Source organism: Mustela nivalis (assembly GCF_964662115.1).
Source record: "Mustela nivalis genome assembly, chromosome: 12".
In the NCBI taxonomy this organism is placed as follows: Eukaryota; Metazoa; Chordata; class Mammalia; order Carnivora; family Mustelidae; genus Mustela; species Mustela nivalis.
The window spans coordinates 23,547,989-23,570,439 of record NC_139031.1 but is presented as its reverse complement, the minus strand read 5'-3'; the positions used below and the strand labels follow the sequence as shown (position 1 = coordinate 23,570,439).

The window sequence follows — 22,451 nt, the reverse complement described above, 5'->3', positions numbered from 1 at the left end:
CATGCCTTGTCTTTGCCCACCTGCTTGATTTTCTTTATGACATTGTCACTGGCTGTCTTTACTTGTTTGTATACCTCCTATTTTCTACCCCCCACCAGAATGTAAACTCCCTGAGGACACAGACTTTTCTTGTTCCTTCTCTAATCCCACAGTGAGAATGAACCTTAACCGGGTGTATCGGAGCTTAACGAATATTCAGACAGGAAAAAAGTAACAAATAGCATCCATTCACAAGCTGTTCTTGTGGAAAGAGTCCTCACTATTTTCAAAACAATCTCATTACTTAAAACACTCCAAAGATAGGCATTAATCACTAAATAAGTTCTTCATATACCTTCAGTATTCACGGTAGGATTTTAGACTGTTCACAGCTAAGGAAAAGAAAAGTAAGGTTAATTTAAGTTCACGAAGTTTAAAATATGCTTCACCCGACAAGAGTCACGATGCTCCTTAAGTGTTTTGAGCGCATGACCCCTACACTGACTCCAAGTTACTTCATGTCATGAAAAGCCACAATCTTTTCATGACATGTTTGAGGCTGCATTACAGCAAGGCGTTCTGATCATTCATACCCTTTGCTGCTCTGTAAAGGGGCCATATCATACCAAAATTCCCTTTGGGGATGATGTGTTTACATGAGCCTCTTGTATTGCTTAAACTTTTTTCCAAATGATAAATGATCTTAACAAATCAAAGTGAAGTAACCTATCACTAAGCGATTTATGAGATAAACAGTCTGTTCATATAATCAAAAGCCAAACAGCTGCTTAAAACAAGCTTCTTCATTCTCAATCCTGATACAAATATCAGAATCCCCTACTAATTATGTAAAATATACCAATACCAGGGCTCCAGCCAAAGTTGGAGAGTTTGAGCATATCCACAACCACTTTTTTAAAAGCTATCCAGGTAATGCTAACGTGCAGGCAGGATTGAAAATTACTGAGATAGAACTATATTAACCAACACGAAAATGTCTCCCACATGTATCATTACATGCAAAAAGTCACAAGACATGGATCTTTTAATAAAATTATGTGTATAATTTTATTAAAATGAATTTAGATATGGTCTCTTTCCATTTTACACTATTTACTTATTCATTTCTTAAACTTTCCAAAATGAGAATGTGCTCATGTCTTTTATTTTTTTAATTTTAAAAATCTGTTTAGAGAAAATGTGAATTTGTAGGAAAATGAGGAAGCACATGAAAATAGTAACTCCCGAAATATACTATGTCTCCTTTTTCCCCCCTTCTTCCTCCTTCTGTTCCTTTTTCTCAAAGAGTATAAAAGTGAAATAAATACAATTCCATTTCTGTCTTATCAACCCAACACAGACTATTTCCAATGTTTTGGATTGGGGTGAGGGAGACAGTAGAGATAAAGGAGATAGAGAGATACAGTTCATTCATTCATTCGTTCATTCGTTCATTGGGCAAACATTTATTGGATTCTTAGGTCCATGCTAGGTGCTGAAAATACAGCAACAAGCAAGAGATACATGCCCTCATATATATCAGGATGTCATGTGACAAAGAAACTTAATCTCATCAAGAGAAGTGAGAAAAGACTTCCCAAAGTAGAGGTAGACTTCATCCTGGGGTTAATGGTAGCCATTAAAGAATGTTAAGAAAGGAAGTGACATTACCAAGTCCACATTTTATTTATTTATATAAATTTTATATATTTTTTATAAATATTTATATCTCGCTACAAGTCCAATGACCATAAACAATGGTCACTTCCCCAATACTCCCACTTAACCACTATCAGAGAGAACATCCCTCATCTTGCATCTGAGGTGAGTGGGCTCTTCACAAAGTTAAATCAGAGCTTGCTACCACGGCAAAGGATTGATTTAAGGAGTTTATCTTTCAGTTTGCCGTTATCTATTTACCATCAAGTAATATTTAACACAAAATGTTACCTCTTCCTGAGTTTATTGATTGGGCTCCTAGATCTGTCCATCTAAACAAGATGAGCCTGACTATGGCAGATTTACTTCATCTGAGTTTACAGTTAATAAAGCCCACTGTATGCGATAAATGACTCACAGAAATGCTTGGCTTTATGGAAGCGGTTGCTACAATTAGTAGAGTCTCTTGAAAGAAACCTATCTCTGTAAACATAGTAATGTCGGTGAAGACTTCCAGGGTAATGGAATGTTTCACTGTACTTCAGCTACTTCACAATAAAGTCAATTTTAGCCATTTATAACTGGACCACTTGCACATGTAAAGAAGTTACATCCCACCCAAAAATGGATTTCTACTTAAGTCTCATTTGATTGCTCTGGAAGTATACACCAAAAACTTCCTAACCCCTATCCTTCGAGAGTAGAAAGCTCATTCTCTAGGTAATGTTAACTAGAAAAAGAAGAGAGAGTGAAATTATATCTGACACTGCCCTCTTATGACCCAGATGCATCTATGTGGACATTAATGTGAGTGGTTACTTCCAAGCATTGATGTGCTATTTTTAACTGAGAACATTCAATCCCTGCTCAAAGTATATGATTAGTGTTCTGAGGAATAGAATTGCTCTAATTTAAAGGAGAGGGTAGAAAACGTTCTAGAAAGGGGAAAAAAAAAATCTGAGCTCTTTAAAAAACATATGCAAATTCCTCAAACTTGCTTTAAAAAAAAAAAATTGAATTATGGGCTTCCCAGTCAACACTTCCAAAAGCCACTTCATTCTTTTTTAGTTCTTTCTAAACTACACAATCTCTGAGAGCTCAGCCCCTCTTTTCATTGGTCTCTCTGCAATACAAGAGCCACCAGGGTGGCATTTTCACCTCTGGATATGTAGGGTGAAGCGGTTCTGGGTTTGCTATTCTGCAGTTACAGGTCACATTATCCTAACAGATACCACTATTATCTAAAACCATTAACTTGCTGTAAAGATTAAACAGTCCACCTAAGTGAACACTCTGCCCTCATAGTAACCCATTTATGACACGTGTGTGTTTTAAGGCACAGCAGTGCTTCTAAAAAGTTCAGATCCTTAAAGTCCTCATCCGTGGCTCTCCAAATTGTTTTCACTCCCAACACACCTAAGAAATGCGAAACACTTCAGTCCATAGACATGTTTCGCAGGGGGCTGGGGGAGGCATATACTCACACATTGGGTCCTATCATTTGAAAAGCCTCTGAGGTCATTCTGATAAGCCAACACACCCCACTGGGGCAATGAGGACAGAGAAGGGTATGAGCCCCACCTCATGGGGCTGAAGATCCCTGGTTTAGTAGAGCATTCATTGTTTTACGGGCAGAGACCACAGGACAGCTTCTAGCTCTAGCCCCCTGTCCAATTCTCGTCTGAAATTAGAAGCTGGCTTTTTTTTTTTTTTTTTTCATTTGTCTCCGGGTTTTGATAGGAAGAGAAGCAAAAATAGAAAAACATCTCTTCCCGCTAAAGAGGAGTAGAGCCAGCTACTGGCTCTACTCCTGGGCAAAGGAGGTGGCCACCCACAAGGTGTAGTCTCTGCTGTGGGAGCTGAATGAACCTCTTCAACGGATGCCTGAATCCCCTTCATAAACACAAATTATTTCATCCCACTATTAGTGATCCTGCAGAAAATAGAATCTTCCTGACTTACACATAGACATACTATACACAAATGACTGATAATACAGAGCTCTTTTCCTGAAACCAGGCTTCGATTAGAACATAGAAGGAGACAGGGGACAGGAGTAGCTGCCACAGGAAGAACAAGGCTGAAGAAAGAGAGAGATGCCTGGAGGCCTTTTTCTCCCACACAGCTTAGCCCAGGCAGATATAGCAGGTAAAGACAAGGCTATTCCAGGGTTGTCCAAAAAAAGAGAACTAAGACATCTGGATGTTACTTCCAATTTTAGCACAAGTATTTTTTTATAGAATTTTAAAACAGGTGCCAGCTACACTCTCAAGACCTCAACTAATGTTTATTGTTGGGCAGGAAAGTGAGTAAATTCATTAATTAGGACCTTGTTTATCCTTTATCATCACATTTCATTGTTTGTGTATTTTCTTTTTTTAATTTTTATTTATTTTTTTTATTTCTTTTCAGTGTTCCAGCATTCATTGTTTATGCACCACACCCAGTGCTCCATGTAATACATGCCTTTCGTGATACCCACCACCAGGCTCACTCAACCTCCCACCCCCATCCCCTCCAAAACCCTCAGTTTGTTTCTCAGAGTCCACTTCAAACCAAGAGGAACTACCTTAACTCCATCAATTTAGGAATAAGTGGCAATATATTGATATCTGTGCATCTTTTTGGATTCTATGGGTTAAGCCATCCTGAAGGGGTCCAAACTCCAAAAAACTGTCCTAAATATTCACCTTTATTTAAATCATAGCATTTGGTTTTATCACACTATTACTTTTCAAAAAGAAATTGTAAGCCAATCTCCAATGCACTAATTTGCTAAACATTCCTTTGCTAACTATTCTAATATTCCATAGCAATCCTAGGATACATGTTTAAACAGAATACACTCACACATAAAGTGAAACATTTTCTATTCCAAGAATGATTATCATCATTTCATGCTTAATATCAGTGTAGAGTACTAGAGTCTCATGTAAATCTTCAAAGTGAATTAAAGTAGCAAAACAATAGAAGTTATCATCAAATCCACATGCCTGTGGCTCTAGGTTCAGCTGGAAGATAGAGACCTCTGGTCTCTCACTTTTAAAAACACACACATTTTTCAAGCCCCAGTAATTTGGTTAATAAATACATTTGCTTCCACATAATAAATGCTCAGTCTGTGCCAGTGTACTGATTTTAGTTATGATATTCACCATAACCAACACCCCCTCCTGACTAAAAGTCACCCACTCTCTGTGATTTGGTCAAGGGTGGCAAGAGCAGCCCTCTCATGTGCTGACCACTGTCTTAAGTGTTGACCTGCAACAATGGGCTCTGATCAAAGAGTCAATGGTAATTCCCCCGCCTGGGCAAATAAGGTCCCTCCAGAACTACCCAAGGCAGTGAAAAGAGAATTGGCCAGTCGATAACAGAACAGAACAAAGGGAAGACAGATCCAGCCTACATAAAAACCAAACCCACCCTTCAGGTGGCCTGAAGGCCCCTTTGGCAGCTCAAGAAGGTGAAGGACATGGGCAGGTACTGGTGGAACCCTTCACCTGCATTTTCTCATTAAATCCATCCAAAAACCTAACATAACATTATTATCCCCATTTTACAGATAAGCTAATTCTATTAGTGTAAAATTAATGTCAACATGCTTTAAAAAGCTCAGAGAAGCAATTATCACCAATACTCCACTCCTCAAATCCTTGTCTATATTTGGCTGGCCACCAGACTATATAGGAAGGAGATGGGATTCATAGGAATTATGACGGGACTAAAGGGAACAAGAATTAGTGTATAAAGGAAGGGTAACAAAAGGAAGGGAGATGATTCTAATGAAGGTTTCTCTCTTCTTATGTTGTAAAGGAAACAGAGACAAACCAAGAAGTAGACTCATAACTATAGAGAACAAACTAATGGTCACCAAAGGGGAGGTAGGGGGAAGGGGGATAGGTGAAATAGGTAATAGGGATTAGAGTACATCTATCACGATGAGCACTGAATAATGTACAGAATTGTTCAATCACTATATTGTACCCCTGAAACTAACAGAACACTGTATGCCAACAGAATGAAAATTAAAAGCTTTTAAAAAAATAAATAAATAAAATAAAAGTGGGTGTTGTTGAGCAACAGTTACTGAATTAAAAACAGAAAAGAGGTGCTTTGGAGCAAGTGGGAAAAGAAATCAAGTCAGAGAGCAAAAAGATGGTGGGAAAGTGGCTGAATCTAGACACCATCACAGAGCACAAAATGGCATGCAGCTCAGAATTGAGACTTGTGAGAGAAATTCTAGATCCCAGGATGTGGGGAGAGACATCTGGAAAATCCTGGTCTTCGTCTTGTCTCCAAGCAAGGGGTCAGCTAGCCCAAGGGAAATTATTCTAGAAATGACAAATTAGAGCACCTTTGGCTGCCTATTTTAATCTTGTGTCCTTCTCATTGCCAAGAGGCTCTTCCTAATGTCCTTCCAAATGTCTCCAGCACTCTGTGCCTCTTCAATACCCCTTAGACACAGAGAGCTTCTGCTCAGCAGCATCCTCATTTCAGAAAATTTCATCAATCTGAAAATAGTCATTAAGCTGCCTCTTATCATTCTGTCCTCTAAACTAAAGGGATTCATCCAGAACCTGGACAGCCACCTAGGGAGAGGTTACAAAGAAGATTCCAGCATACAAAGTGAGCCAGACTCCATGGTGCCCCCAAGATATCTTCCAATCCAAGAGTCCTTGATTCAATCCCTTTCATTTTCTTTTTGTGAACTTTTCCATCAATTTGTTCAGTTTTGTCGCCATAGCTGTCACCTCTCCAACTTCTCCATATTCCTTTAATGTTTTTAAATCTAATATGCAGAGGGACAGTTTTTCACAATATAAAACAAAGCCTCATTAATTCCGATTAAGTTGGAAAAGTCAAGTCCTACTAAGAAACCAGTGAAAAGTATTTTCAATTTAAAAAAATTATTATAGAACACTTCATAATAGATTTTAACAAGCAAAATGAGAAAGTTAATGAAAGATGGCGAGTCACAACAGCTTTGTTTTTATGGCACCTCATACTTTTCAAAGTATTATTCCATACATTATTTTGTCAATTTTATTCAACATGTAAATGCAATTTATAGGTAGTAGATCATCAAACCTGTATCAGAAAGGCTTGAATTATCTGGCTAAACTTGAACTTTTAACTCAATAAGAATTAAATATAACTATTCCAAGTGTGCATCAGAGCAGTCTGAATTAATGAGGTTCTGCTCTACTGAAGTTATTATAAACCTGAAAATTTTATGGCCATATTATATCCCAGGGTGTCACTCCCATCTACATGTTAGTAATAAATACTGTTTCTTCACATAGGAACTTTTGTCATAACAGAGCATCCCACTTTAAAGAAGCTTCACCAAGTAAATTATCTTATATCTCAAACACCATAGAAATGCTTTATACGAAAAATGTGCTAAGATTTCATTATATTCTCTAAAAACACTTGCTTTGACTTACAATGAGCATCAATAAGGAAGATATCGAAAGAGGTGAAGGACTCAATAGAAATGATCACCTGTTTTTTCAGAGTGGTGGTTGGGGCGGTGGGGGGAGTCACAATTAATCCAAACTAACTAACTAAACAACACATGTATAAACCCAGTCACAGAACCATCTATTTGAGGAACCTGGGTGACTTTGAGAAGGTCTGTGAACATCTTCACCATGTTCACTTTCTTCTTAAACCTGTGGTCGGAGTCAGAACAATTTATTGTCTTTTCACAATGGTCAGAAAGACAATGCCTTTACCTACCTTAAAAAGTCTTAAAATGTTAGCAACCATGATGGACACGGAGCTTGCTGCAGCACCTATGACACCAGAAATCTTGTCAGGTTTGGTGAAAATGGGTGGATCTCCATTAGCACACTTCACGTCGGAAGCGTCTTTCTCTATCAATGCCTGCACGAACGTTAATGACTGCTCCAAAGCATAGGTGTCCCTGGAGCACGTGTCAAGGATCCGGACACCCAGAGTGATATTGGAGAGGAGGTCAGGGTCCTTATTAATCTGGTCGATTGCATAAAGCATGGCCTCCAGTCTGTGGATCCCCTTTTCCTTCTTCAGCTCCCCACAAGGTACCCCTCTCTCTCCCTTTGCATGGACAGGGAAGAGACCCCCCAAAATGATGTCCCCATCCACTCGTATGGAATGGGCATACTCCTGGCTGTGAGTTCTTTGCATCATTGTGAGGATCCAGTAGAACTTGGCGGTCAGGAGGAAGAAACAAGGGCAAGAGGCTGATCGTTTTCCCTCGCATACCATTTTCTCCACAGGTGGTGTTGCAACCCAGGACCCAAAGTTTATTCTTGCCACAGAAGAAGGGGGACCACCAGAGGCTGCACCTTCTGGAGGCTACCATCAGGGCCCATGGGGGAAAAGGCTCTGTGGGTTTCAGCAAGTTTTCTTGATCTGAATGTCACAGTGAATTTCCATCAGACCCCTAAGGTTCAATTTTATTTCCATACAAAGTCAACTTGCCTGGAATGGTGCAAAAATTAGAATAACAGCTGAGGTTCTGAAGGTGGGATGAGGTCAACAATTCACGTCCTTGAAGTCAGCCCTGTAGCAGAATTATTCCTGGGGGGCAGGGGAAGGGAAAAAGAGGGTTCAGTTCAACGGGTCTACATTTTTCATATTTTTAAGCCCTGTTTATACCAACCTCTTTTTTGTTTGTTTGTTTGTTTGTTTCATTTCCCCTATTCAGTAAGAAACTAATTTTTTTTTGTCCCCCTATGATTCTGAACACCTGGCTGCACTGCACCCAAACAGAGAGATTGATGACACTTTTGGAACAAGGGAAACAGAAAAGTATCAGAAACTAGGTTGATTCTCCCAAGCCACAGAGTATTTTTATTTACCCTTTTATTTCAATAAATCCAATTTCCATGCAGGTAAAAATCCTGTGATTGATGGCATTATTTCTTTTCAAGTCTGTTTTTACTTTTTACGGTTGTCTGAATTTAGCATTTAAATGGTGTCCAAGAAATCATAATGTAAGTTTATTTTCTGTGATATATTCAACAAGCCAGTCATCTGTTAATGACATTTTTTGGTGCCTCAGATTTCCCAGTGGGGAAAAAAGTGATTATTCAATCACAGAAAGAAAGAAGGAAAGAAAGAAAAAAAAAGAAAGAAATCAAAAGACCCAAAATACATCTTACAGATTATGAAAAGATTTAAAATAAAATGTCAGCTGTTTTGTATAACTTATCTTCTTGTTCTCTGATAACAAAACAAAGACTTGAAAAGAGACACATGAGGAAGGTTCTATGTCTATGAATATGAAGATATGCCTATGAATTTGTTGGGGTGGAAGCAATGGGTATTCTCACGGTGCTGAAAGTACACATTCTTTGATCCCTGAATCACAAGGAGCAAATCAGAGCTGGAGATCAATTGAAGAGCTTCTTAATTTTGTCTGACTCAGGGGGGAAACCAGTTATTTCATCAAGGCTAGAAATAACCTAAAATGAAAACAGCTAACCAGCAAATCTAGAGAAAAAGTTTAGGACCTTCAATCTTAAAGAATTCCATGAGGTTCTTTCAAAGGATCTTTGAGGAGGTTTAACTGAAACCAAGCACTAACTTAACATAAGAAAATCTGATATTTGAAACACACTTATATTTAAGCGAATAAACAGCACCAACTTGTTTTGGTAGGATGGTTCATCTAAGGCTCGTTTCTAACATATATATATATATATATATATATATATATATATATATATATATATATGTTTAAAACCTGAAATTTGGACAATTCTCCTCAAACTTAGCCAGCCAACATCTGGTTGTATTTTGCATTCACTTGTTTAATTTCCAGTTCATAAAATTTTCCTTCTATCCTCCCTGTCCCAAAGGAAGGATACTGCCTCCCTAGAGGATAACTGAACATATGTCCAAAAGCCTTCAGAGAAAGCCACACTTTTTTCACTTTTGGGTTAGGAAAGAGGGCTGGCTCATCATAGCCCACTGCCCTGGATTTCTGTGCATACACTGGAGTATACTCAGAAATACAGCCAGTGGCCCACTCTGCTGAGATGGTTCTATTCTGCCTGTGACAAGCATTCCTGGCCTCCTGACACAGGCTAAACCCTAGATTCCCTCTATTCTATCCCCCAAATCATCCTTTTCTGATTTTTCTCACCACTTGACTGATATTCCCTCGTGTTCAATTCTCCTAGCAGCTGCTTCTCTCTCAGAAAATCTGTGATTTGACAATAGCCTGACCTCGGCCATTCCACAAAAGGAAACACTCAGAAAGTCAACTTGACTTTCTGGATTAAAACCATTTAAGTGATGGACCATAAATTACATCAACCACCCATTAAGAGATGTAGGATTATGTTTTACAGTTTCACAAGGAAGACCAGTTATAAGACAGTAAAACCTCATTAATTCTGACCACTAATTTAGAGCTTGAGACCAAGACCACATGGCTAGGCTGACCCTTAGCATAGCCTTTCTGACAGAGCACAGAATAAATGGGATATGTGAAGGAGAAATGCTTAAGGGGGAAGGGGAAGGACACCTGTTGTTCTCCAAAGACCAGCCTTTCTTCATTACACCAAGCCACTCCTACATACTTAAAAGAGTAAATGGTTTTCAATTATACAAACATAAAAACAGTCCATCTGTTAATTACAAATCATCCTTCCCTGCTTATGTGGCATCAACCTAGTTCCACTCGCTGTATAGTCCTGGAATAAAATTGAGTTTCTTATAAAAGTATTTGTGTTTGAAATAATGTTTTAGTTTCCTTTGCATCTCAAAAGTCTGTTTAGAGCTTTAAGTTAAGGAAAGGTTGGGGATGAGCAATAGCGAGGCAGGAATCATTTTCTTTGATGGGTGAATGCACTTAAATGGAAAATGAGATGTTCCATTTTGGTTATTATTGATTGGACAGCTCACTTGAATTTTTGCTTAAGTTCCCTCCCCTGCAACATAGAATTAAGTGCATAACTTCTCAAACGCCTGGGTTTCTTTTTGGTGAAGGGACGACAGAACCCAGAACCTGCCATGTAGCACACACAGAAACACAGCACCTGGTCCAGGCTACGTACTCACTAAACAAGAGCTGTCATTGCTAATCTAGTCTGTAACTCATTTTCCATCAAGACAGAATATCTTTTTCTATATTTGCCCAGTTGGTGAGGTTTTTACTAAATTTTGTCACTTTAAAATTGAAATCAGGGGACGCATTAGTGTCTCAGTCGGTTAAGCATCTGCCTTTGGCTCAGGTCATGATCCCCGGTTCCTGGGATCAAGTCCCACACAGGACTCCTTGGTTGGTAGGGAACCTGCTTCTCCCTCTGCCTGCCCCCCTCTTGTGCACTCACTCACACTTTCTCTCTCTCTGACAAATAAATAAATAAAATCTTTTCAAACATTAAATTAAATCAGAACCATTTATAAAATACTGAAATATTGCAGTTATTTCAAAATTTGATATGACGTCATAAAAATCAGACTCTCAACAACTGAAAGGTTTAGTTTTCCTTTTAAATCTTAGGGACAAGGGGCGCGACGGTGGCTCAGTGGGTTAAAGCCTCTGTCTTCAGCTCAGGTCATCCTCCCAGCATCCTGGGATTGAGCCCTGCATCGGGCTCTCCGCTCAACAGGGAGCCTTCTGCCTCTCTCTCTGTCTCTCTCTCTCTCTGCCTGTCTCTCTGCCTACTTGTGATCTCTGTATATCAAATAAATAAATAAAACCTTAAAAAAAATAAAATAAATCTTAAGGGCAAATAAATTTCAAAGTTTGTAGAAAACCACATAAATTCAGTTTCATTGTATAATCTTACATTGCCTAATCTTACTGTTATGCAATTCTTGTAAACTTTAATCTAAACTCATCCTTCTTAAAGTCAATGAGTTTTAAAGAAATAATGACCTTTTCATATAACCGAACTAAATAGCTCTCCTTCGTGTCCTGTGCTTGGCTTAGAATAAAACAGTCTTTCTCTCAAATGGACCTTTCTCTGGGAATGGGTGCAAACCTCGCCCTGCTAATGGACTTCTTCAAGGAGGTGTGAGGTCTGCAATCTTGAAATCAGCCTCCAAGGAGAGCAGACGCCTTACACTGTTTCTCAGTCCACAGCAAGGGCTTCACAACCTGTGAGGAGGCCTAATCATTAACCCTAGAAGCCCTACAGGTTCTCTCCCTCCTGGCCAGGGTTAGGTACAAGTAACATCATACGTAATTAGGCACTTTACCAAAAGTCCCTGCTGGCCCAGGGAGGAGGCCTCTGGCTGGAACATGAGTCTGGGACCTCCTAAGAGGGATCTTCTTTCCTGAAAGGCCAGCAGTAAGGACAGCTCCTCAAGGACCCGGAATTCTGTTTCTCTTTGTTTTCTACATACTTTCTCTGTACCAAAGACCCAAGTGTATAACACAGTAGCTCATGAATTTTCATACACCCATCATTAGCTCTTACAGAAATGAGAGAAGAAGGCTCAGAAAGGTTGAGTATGGCCCAAAGCCCTAAGCTAGTAAATGGCACCGCTGTCAAAATCTCCAGGCCCCCAAGGTGGATCCTGTCCTTCAGAAAGCACTCAGTGCTACAGAGACTGGCTGACATGTGAGTATGAAGGCCCTTCCCCTCCACTGAAATCTTTCAGAAATATGTAGATCTTCAATGGATAGCTCTTGAAGAAAAATAATGGAGAAGTTAGGAGAAGACAATCTGGGGGCATTTTCTAGAGCAGGGTAATTTCCAAATCCCTCGAAGGGCTGAGGATATCAGATAGAGTTTGTCCAAACTCCTGCTACAAACCAGGTTTCCTGGCCAGCCTGCTGTCAATGAGAACAAACCCAGCATCCCACATAGGGCCCTTCAGGTCTGTTAGCAGGTCTTCCTCCAACACTTGGCAAGTGCTTTTAAGACATGATATGGTAAAATCCTCACTGAGGAATCTAATTAGCCAAGAACTGTGATTTTTTTTTTTCCCTTCATAAAAAGGCCAAACAGCATCCCTAGGCTGGCTTCCATTCAGCTCTTTAACAAAAAGGTTAAGCTGAATATTGTCATCAACTCAAAATTGCAAATCTAGCAGTTTCACCTGAAACTGTCCATATTTGCAGCTCTTTTCAGTTGTTTGGGAAACGGATCACATTTGTCTATGATCTCCTATGCTATCAGATGTGTGCATGGCCCTGAAACTTCGGGGGAGGGTGTGTCCCAGAGTGAGGATGGGCTCCAGACAGAGCCCTCCCCTGACAACTCTGGAATTGGATCTTTGTTTGACAGTCACTAGCTGGTGACCTGAACATGCCACTTCACCTCTGTGTGCTTCCATTTCCTCATCTGTGAAATGAGGGAGATGGACCATATGATCTCTAAGGTATCTTCCAGCTTCCCATTCTGAGATTCTATTATTTAATAATAAGGGAATGAGATTATGCTCAAACACCAGAGCAAGGCTTTGCCAGCTCAACACAATAACTGACTCTGTTTGCAAGCTGAGTGACTTTTTCCCATCAGTGAGAGAGGGTTGTGAAAACTCTTCTGTACAAGCAAACCCCATATTAAGAAAATCTGATACATGAGAAGCTCAACTTACTAAACAGATAAATTAGACGGTGATTATTTGCATTACAAAAGAATTCACCACAGGTTTCCTTTAAATAGCTAAATCCCCTATGCATTTAAAATGCAATCTGATTTAGTAGAATTCAATTTGTGCAGCTTTTTTTCCCAATAACATAGCTATTGCATAAAAAGACCACAGTTAAAGTAATGAGAAGCCACTCTTACAGTATGTATGTATCATATAAGAAGAGGGAAAGTGAGTGAAACCAACATTTACTGAATGCCCATACTATACCTAGAGCCTCACACACATGATCTCATTTCCTTCACAAAACACACCTGGAAGATTGGTATCACAGCCCCCATTTGGGAGATGAGGAAACTAAAAACAGAAAGATCATACGAATGTGTCCAAAATCTTGGGCCAGAACTCAAATGCAGGACTACTGCTATGTTCTTTCCCTCACTCTACGCCCCTTAGTTTCAGGAGACCGTGACAGACAATGTGCACATGAGTGTGGTATCCTGGGGTTCAAGAAGTCCCTGATTCTAATCTCACTCCTCCCCCGACCACCCAGTATTTGCTATGTGGCGTTGGGAAGTCACTTCACCTGGAACTAGTTTCTCTGTTTCTAAACTGAGGAATGGTTTCCATCACCTCCCAAAACTGTGAAGTCAAATGATATAATAATGTATGTAAAAGTATTCTACAAATTGCCAAGTGCTTAAGAATGTACAGGGATACATTAATTTAACAATTATCCCTTAGTTTAACAATTAGTCCTGGAATTCAAAGATTTTACTAGTGTTTTGTGCTTAGAAGACTTGAAAAAACCACTTTACCATCACACTCAAAGCCGGCCAGACCCTCACATATCATGTGTCTAAGGAATCAAAGGAGACTGGAGGAAAATTGGAAAGAAGGACCCCAGAGGAAGTCAGCGCAAGTGCAGCATCTGACGTGGACACTTGGAGCATCTAAACAGCTATTCTGAAGGAAGTGGTGACAAGATATTCTTCTGTAATGAAAAGAGGACAGTGGGAAACCTTCCTAAGTTGTATACAATATATAATACAGAGCTTCGGGGCGCCTGGGTGGCTCAGTGGGTTAAGCCGCTGCCTTCGGCTCGAGTCATGATCTCGGGGTCCTGGGATCGAGTCCCCCATGGGGCTCTCTGCTCAGCGGGGAGCCTACTTCCTCCTCTCTCTCTGCCTACTTGTGATCTCTGTCAAATATTTATTTATTCTCTCTGTCAAATATTTACTTATTTAAATAAAATCTTTAAATATATATATATAACACAGAGCTTCTACCACAAAGGGTTATTACCATTGGAAAAGTTAGCCAACAAATAGCCAATAGATTTCTATCTTTAGACATAATCTTGCCTGGAAAAGTATAAAATTGGCAACACACAAGCTCAATAATCTCCCCCATGTTCTTCTTGGGCTCTCCTGTATCTTCCCACTTGTGCTCACCTGCACCTTCCTCCCCCAGACCTGTATCTCTTCCCTCCCTCAGTGTTCGATGTGTCCTATAAGTCACACTCCTAAGACCTGATTCTCCCATTATCTTGGCCCTCCCTAGGGACTGAGGTAATTCATTGACAAGTACCAAAACTTAAAGATGCATTAGCATCATCCCCCACCTGGAACATCTGCATTTATAAGACAATTTCCAAGAGATCCATAATTTCTTTACCAAAGAAATGTCTCTGATAGTGGTTAAAACTAGTAATGTAACAAGTTAAAGCCAGGAGTTATCATGAATCAGTAGCCTCTCAGCCGTGTCCTTCTAATCATTCCAACAGCAATGCCTACCACTCAGAAGGCAGGTCCTAGTATAATACATCATGCTCAAGGTCCTTAGTCAGTGAATGAGTTCATCACAACTTGTCAAAGCACCAAGTAGAAATGAAAAGCAAAGAAAACATCTTTCTGAGCCAAGAAGGGAATGAGGGAGGGAGTGGGGAGGGAAAGAGATAGAAGGAAGGAAGATAAAAAGAGAGAGAGGTAGGAAGGAGGGGAGGAGGGAGGGAGGGAGAGACTGACTGAGGGACAGATGAAAGGAAAGAAAATGGAAATCAAATCTAAACTCCTAGCATACAGAAAACCCATTCTTGTGATAAAAACAATGTGATTCAGCTGACTGAGCCTGTTCACATCCTCTTCTGGAACAAGATGGAATAACTGTCCTTTGCAAGAAAACCACATGTGTGATGTCCAATCAGGTTCTACCAAGAAAACAGCAATAGTTTCCTGAACCTTCAAAAGCCAGCCTATTCTACAGGCAAGGAGATGTGGCCAGGTCTTTGCTATGGATCCAATTAAAACATAAAACCTTGCAGCATCTTCCTTTTAAGACACTGAAACAGAACAACTCCATTCTCCCGAGTAAAGGCAAGGTCCTCTTTGTGTGGGGCATTCTAACCATAGGAGGAAGACAGTAGGAAAGAGACTTAGAACGAAAAACATCATTGCTACCATGAGCTGGCGTCTGTGTGTGCAGTGTACTGTGCCTCATGCCTGAAGACAATGGAACACTCTTACACAAAGATTGGCACACAATGTTGCTGTCGTGAATGTCAGCCTGTTGTCTGCTGCATAAACACCAATTAAATCAGCCCCTTAGCAGCTCCAACCTGCTCAGCTAAGTTTGAAAAGAGCACATCTCTCCAGACCTCTAACTTTGTCACACTTACAGAAACTCAACTCTTCCTTTTATCTATTCCTTTTGTGTTTAGATGGGGTTTTTTTTAATATTTTATTTATTTATTTGATAGATCACAAGTAGGCAGAGAGGCAGGCAGAGAGAGAGGAGGAAGCAGGCTCCCCACTGAGCAGAGAGCCTGATGCGGGGATCGATCCCAGGACCCTGAGATCATGACCTGAGCGGAAGGCAGAGGCTTTAACCCACTGAGCCACCAAGGCGCCCCTGTGTTTAGATGTTTTTTAGAATTATTCAAATATTCATAATTTGCAAAGAGAGCAAATTAGGTAGGACAGAACTAGCCAGCACAAACCAAATAGAACATACTGAGCCTAAATAACCATATAGAGCTGTGTTCTCAGCATCTTTTTCTTTATTCTGGGTAAATCCTCTCCTGGAGAGCCTCTCCTGAGCTATTGCTCTCCATATCCGGGATTTAAAAGCAAGAAGGCTGTCTTTATCTCAGGTATGATGCAACCTGTAGTTGACTCCAAAATGGGAAAATTGCATTTAAAAACCTTACTCATTTTCCCCAATGGATAAGGCTTTTCTCTTCACAATTATCAAGCCACATATTTTCAAGAACTGAGCAATGAATTTCACACAGCTGATTCTGTCTCCTACAGAGATTTTTCAAGACATTATTCACAAGCAAGTGACCAAGGTAAACTAAAGTGGTTTCTGTAGCCATTTGCAATTATTGACAAACAATTTCATAACGGAAAATGGAAATTACAGTCAAGTGCAATAAGCTGTTTATCCAAGATCTACCTGCTGGTGGCTCTTTCCCTTCTTGTTTTTTTTTTTTTCTTTCAAGCAAATATAAGCTATTATAAGAATGCATTTCTACTCTTTATATTTCTTGTCAATATCTCCACCACCAGCCCTGTTTTCCAGTTCTGTCAGTTGGCAAGATTTGTACTCAATCGCGGTAGTAGCTGAGACGGTAGCCTATCCCTGGGTGTTCGAGAGACTCCCATGTCGTCAGTTCTGTAGGAAAGGATCACCCTCAAATGGCAAATAGGGCATTCCCTTCCCCAGCAGGACTAGCTTCGGGGACTGAGGGGCTTGGGTGACTGCGGCTGGCGGGTGGGTCTATTTTCACCCCCACTATCCTGGGAGCACAGACCCTCTCTGGCCCCTGGCCCTGCAATTTGGAGCACAAGGAAAACAATTCTTCAGGGAAGCGTGGGGGTGCCGTCTTGCGCCGTTGGGCGACTTGCACACCCCTCTGCATTTCATTTGCACCAAGGGAGGATGTCAGACAGACGGGTTTTTTGTTTGCTTTGGGTTTTGTTTTTGGGTTTTCGGTGATTCGGTCATATTTTCACCAACTGTATGAACCTCAAGGGATCTCTGAGCTGCTTGGCAGAGCAGATGGGCTCGCTATCCGCGTGGCTCACAGGGTTCTCTACCTCTGTCTCTATCTCTACCTCTATCTCAGCCGGCAGCCACTCACCCCGCCCCCGCTCCCCTCTTCCCCGCTGCATCTTCCTTTTCCTTCACGGTTCCTTTGGCTGTTGAACCCGGGCTCTGCATAGAGCCCAGGGCCTTAGAAGTACCTGGTTTTTCCTGCCTTTCCCGCGCCGCTGGGGTATTCCAGCGCCGCCCTAGTCCCCCCGCACGCCCCGGGATCCAGCCTTTGAGCGCGGCGGGACCCCGAACGCCCCCGCCCCACCTGGCTGCCCCGCGCGCCCACGCCCGCGCCCCTCCGCCTGAAACTGGGGCCACTCTGGCCTCAGGTGCTTCCGAGGAGCTGTCGGGCGCATCTGCCTTTGCTCTTTAAACTCAAAATCCCTGAGACCATTCCTCCTCTCCCCTACCCCCAACAGGACAGGAACTCCAGTGTTTTCCCAAAAGCCACAAAGGTGGGGAGGAGGGGGACGGAAATCCCAACCCCGCCGGGCTAACTCGTAAAATACCAAACTCAGGGCAGAGGTGCAGGGATGGAGGGGTTCTCGAGAACCCCCAAATCAGCAGGCTTCTCCCGCGACTCCGGTCTTCCCTAGATTCTGGTTAGATATTCATCCAGCCCCGCTCTGAAGAAGGCGGGGGTTACCCCGACTCATCCCGGAAGCCTCTAACTTCGGAAATCCCTCCCGTTAGATTTGCAGAACGGAGGTACCTCGTCATCTCGGCGGGGCAAGTCCGGATTCCGCGAGGGCAGGTCCAGGAGGTCACCCAGGGCAGGCAATCCAAGGGAGAGCGCTTTAAAATCCTGCCGCCGCACGCCCCATCAGAGCACCCTAGGCGCTCCTGCCCCTCTTCCCGACACCCTTCAGTCTCTCATTCGCCGACTAAACTTTTGGGGGATCACATCTCCAAGCCTTGGGAGTTCCACGCTGAGCCTTCCTCTTTCCTGAACCTCTTCACTGGAATGTAATCATGGGAAGACAAGAGGGGTGGCTGCCTTGTTCTTTGCAACGTAAAATCAACAGATACCCAATCAAGCTCCAATGCCCGGCCAGCCCCTCGCCCCCTGGTGCCCACTCTCCCTCGCCCCCCGTTCCCGTCACCTCCGCCTGCCAGTTCTCTCCCAAACTCTGGGTGTGCAAGGCCACTGACTTGTGCCCAGGAATCAACAAATCGCAAAAGTGATCGGAGAAGAAACGGTGCACCTGGCTGTCCTGAACGGTTTTAAAGAAGAAAACGGAAAGGAGAATAAAATAGGGGGAATTCTCCTTTTTTCCTCAAGCACAACCTTTGGGGGGAAATTCGGGGAACGGGGGGCGTTTTCCCCCGTGGTTCGGCACTTGCTCTTCTTTTCCTCTTTCGGCTGCTCGGCGCGTCTTACCCTGCTCCCCGCAGAGGGCGCGGTGAGGAAGCCCGCGGGGGGCCCGCAGCTCCATGTCAGCGGCGCCGCCGCCGCCGCGCGAGGCACGCACCGCGGCCGCACTTGTGGCTGGTCTCTGGGCTGAGGGGGCTGAGCTGGCCCGGCCGGCGCCAAGTGTCTTCCATGTGAATAACAAATACTCCCACCGGCGGCCGCGATTGGTCTGCGCCCGGCGCCTCCCGATCCTCCGCCCGCGGCCATTCACCCGGCGCGGCGCGGGGAGCCAAGGCCGGGATCGCGTCCGGGATCGCCAATCGCTTCGCGCCAACCAGTCTCCTCGGGAAGCAGGAGGAGGAACCCCGAGGGGCGGGAGCCCCTGGATTTCGGTGCCACTGAGCCAACCTGGCGCGGGCGGAGAGAGGGACGCTCGGCTGACGGATTCCCCTCCGCGCTACATCACTTGAGCCCGCAGCGACGCCGGGACCAGAAATGCCACTAGTTCTGATTTAAAAAAAAAAAAAAAAAAAAAGGCACCCCCCTCCCCGCACCCGCCCCGCCCCCAACAGAAAAGGGAGGACCCAAAGACTCGGTGGGGGGTGGGGAGCGGCGGGGAGGTAGGGAGAAGTGCGAGCGGAGGGAAGGAAGAATATGGCTGTGAGGGAGCGAGCAGCTCCGATCGCGCCGCGAGCCCGAACCCGCGCGGGAAGGCGCCGCACGACGGCCACGCGGAGCCGGCAGTCGGGACCGCGAGCCTGGGCTCCTCCTTCAGGAGCACAGCTCCGGAGAGGGTCACCGTGAGGAATACATGGTCGAGGGCAAGTGTCGCCGCACGCTTTCTCTTCGCGGGTGCGCAAAGTAAAGCCCGCCAGCCGCGCGGTTCCCCTGCAAAGTTTACCTCACGCGGCGCCGCTGTTCGGCCATTTGTCCTGCTCGCGGCTCCGGCGATTGTCTCCCCCACCCTCGCTCCCGAGGGTCTTGGGGGGCGCCTTCTACCGAGCCCCCGGAGCTCGAGCATGGACATAGGACGGTCCCGCTGCGGGCACTGCGCAGGAGGGGGCGCGGGCGGTCACGGGGACCGTCGTGGTAGGGAGCCGATTCTAGCAGCCGCCGATGCGGGGCGGGAAACTCCTGAGGACCCGCGCCGCGCGGCTCCTCGGCGTCTGAGGGGGAACCTCGGGATTCCCTTCGCCTCCAGCCGTGGGAAACCCGCGGGCTCTGCGTGCGCGGTCCAGCGGCCCTCCCCGCACTTATCGCCCGGGCACCGCGCACCTGCCGGCGCGCGCGCGAGAGGGAGCCCCGGGCCGCCCCGCGCCGGGGGAGCGGCGGCCGGCGCCGCCTTGTGTTGGTGAGAAAGTTCCATCTAGAGGCGGCCGCGCGCCACTGCAGCCCGCGCCACTGCAGCCCACGCCCCCCGCCGCCGGCGGTGCCGGGGAGCGCGAGAGCCGGCGGCCGCCACTCCTCGCCGCCCAGCGGGCGACGTGGGGACGCCGCGGGACAGGGCGACGGGCGGTGGGAGATAGCGAGGACGGAGACCCGGCGGACAGACCCCGCGCGAGGCAGCTCCTTCTCCTCCATTCGGCATCTCCGCAGGGAGTTTCAACTTCCTACGCGGACAGGTCTCTTGCATGATCCTGTGTTCCTCATCCTGTCCAGGCTTCTTTAATTCTCACACCAGCTCTGCGAGGGGATGGAAGTAATAAATTAACAGGGATGAAGAAGGGAGCCGAGGCTTAGAGACACAGCTGCAAAGTGCTAGAGCCAGAAAGCAGAGCTGCCTGGCTTCCAAACCCCGCACACACTTCTCCAGGGGGTTGTTGCTTTTCCCCAAACTGGCATCGGTGTGTGACGTTTCCACGGAGGAGACAGCGGTTTCGTAAAACCACCCTCTTTGCCCCTTAGAAGAATCTACAGGTTTCCAGCTCGGGAGACCTCTTCCCCTTTCACTCCCTTCTCTTCCCATTCCCATTCCTTTAACCTCTCCCATCTTCACAGGAGGGGGCTTGACTGTGGGATCATTTTGTGATCGCAGCCACCTGGAGGGAAGAAGGAGGCTTTGGAGAAATAAAATAGGCTGCGTCCCTTGTCCTCTAACGGGAGCCTCAATCCACAATAAATGTGTAGCACAGTCTTGAAGGCAGTGACCAGCAGGCAGCCCAGCCTGGAGCAGAGAAGGTGCTAGAAGAACTCCTGATACAGAGATTAGATTAGGGGTTGGGTGGACTCATCAGTGACGTGTCTGCAGAAAGTTTGGGAGACTTACCAACTGGCAGGGCTCCCTTCTTCTCTCTCAGAAGTGTGATTTCTCACTCAGCAGCCTGATTTCTGTAGCAGACAGCCCACCACCCACTCCAAACTGCAGACCAGTGATGTAGGTCTTAGCAGTTATCACAGGTCACAGCGGGCTGTCTGAGTCTCTTACTAAACCCTTTACTATGTATGCATTAATACATTTGGAGAGTGGAGACTTGAAGGAGGGGGCAGGCATAGGAAGTCTGAAAATATTCTGAACCCACAGGGTTGCTGACCACACGATGGTCTCCAGGGTCTGTGAGAGGCAAGCTGTGGGCCCAGTAAGTAGATGGTTGCTCCAGGACAAGCAGGGAAGGCAGCACCCTGGCATTCTGGTGGGCCCATTTCAGAAATGAGGACAGCATAGCTGGTCGTGGCCTTTGGAGGCCTGACCAGGCTAAGTGAGCTGCTCAGGGGAGAAGTGCCTAATGAGCCTGCTTTTCTCCTTTCGCTATTGATCATCACCTGCGGAGAACTGGTGTCCTACAGGCACATTGCTGCCTCTTTTGGTGCAGCCCTCTGAGAGAGGAGCAGAACTGATCTTCCCTGGGGAAAGTTTAATTCTCTTCTGTGGTTTTGCATCATCTTTAATTGTTGATACTCAGAATGGGACCATCATCCCAGTCCCACATGGAATCCAGTCTATAGGGAATAGATCCATTATATGTATTCTGGAGTGTTTTCAGTGAGTTTATCTGGAGTCCCAGAACAAGGGACATAAACTCATACACAGGTTATAATCCACCCAGACGGATGGCAACATCAGGGCACAGGAAGAGAGACCATCTCCACGAGTCATTGGTCCCTGTCAGTTATACTCACTTAAAGAGGCACTAGACTATCCAACCCCTATTCATCAAGCTGCAACCCCATGCCTCTGCTTGCCCTCTGCTGCAGCCTGTGTCGGAGGAGAGTGTCTAAAGCCCAGGCAGTCCAGACAGCAGGTAATTCCAGAGTCATCCACCTGGTCTCTCCTTGGACTATCACACTGCCGTCTGAAATGTATCTTCAGAAGGTGTCAAACCCCATCAGCTATCCCACCCCAAATATTTATGCAAACCAAATATATTTCCTGGTTGTTAATCCTCCAGGAAGATTTGCCTATAATCTTCTCATTTTCAGTTGATTTAAAATGTGAGAAACTGCCCATGTGTTAGAAAATGCAAAAAACAATGCCATATGTTTGGGGTCCATTTAACTCAAGCTGTGATATGTATTCCACACATGGAGATTTATGCCACAATTCCTGCTTTGGGGTAATCGTTAAGACTCGGAACTTTTGCAGGCTACTCACCCAGGAGGAATATTGACAGCGTGAAGCTCCCACATGGAGCAAAACTGACAGGGAAAAGTGGGAATGGGATTTGTTTCTTTTGGAAACTAAGACAATATTTTTCTTGCTAAACCATCTGCAAGTGGTGTATATCCTGTTGGTTTTGCTCAGTTTATTAAAACACTGGCTCCTGGAAGCAAGATCAGACATGTGGGACTGACTGGGCCAATGAGGTTCGTGAAAATGATG

The 22,451-nt window shown here is 44.4% G+C and overlaps 1 protein-coding gene across 6 annotated transcripts in view; it reads right to left on the bottom strand.

Annotated features, from left to right (window-relative positions):
* Positions 1-19,925, bottom strand: part of GRM8 (glutamate metabotropic receptor 8) — a 741,710-nt gene extending 721,785 nt beyond the window's left edge. The window contains exons 1-2 of one of the 6 annotated variants that reach the window (XM_082694091.1): positions 19,536-19,925; positions 7,381-8,205 (exon numbers count right to left, since the gene is read on the bottom strand). In XM_082694091.1, coding sequence (XP_082550217.1) covers positions 7,381-7,890 — 510 coding nt within the window. In that variant the 5' untranslated portion in view covers positions 7,891-8,205; positions 19,536-19,925. Of the gene's footprint in view, positions 1-7,380; positions 8,206-17,992; positions 18,205-18,661; positions 19,103-19,535 lie in introns of those variants that run through there. The other 5 variants (XM_082694093.1, XM_082694094.1, XM_082694092.1 and 2 more) reach the window with 5 other exon arrangements.
* Positions 19,926-22,451: the final 2,526 nt, after the last annotated feature.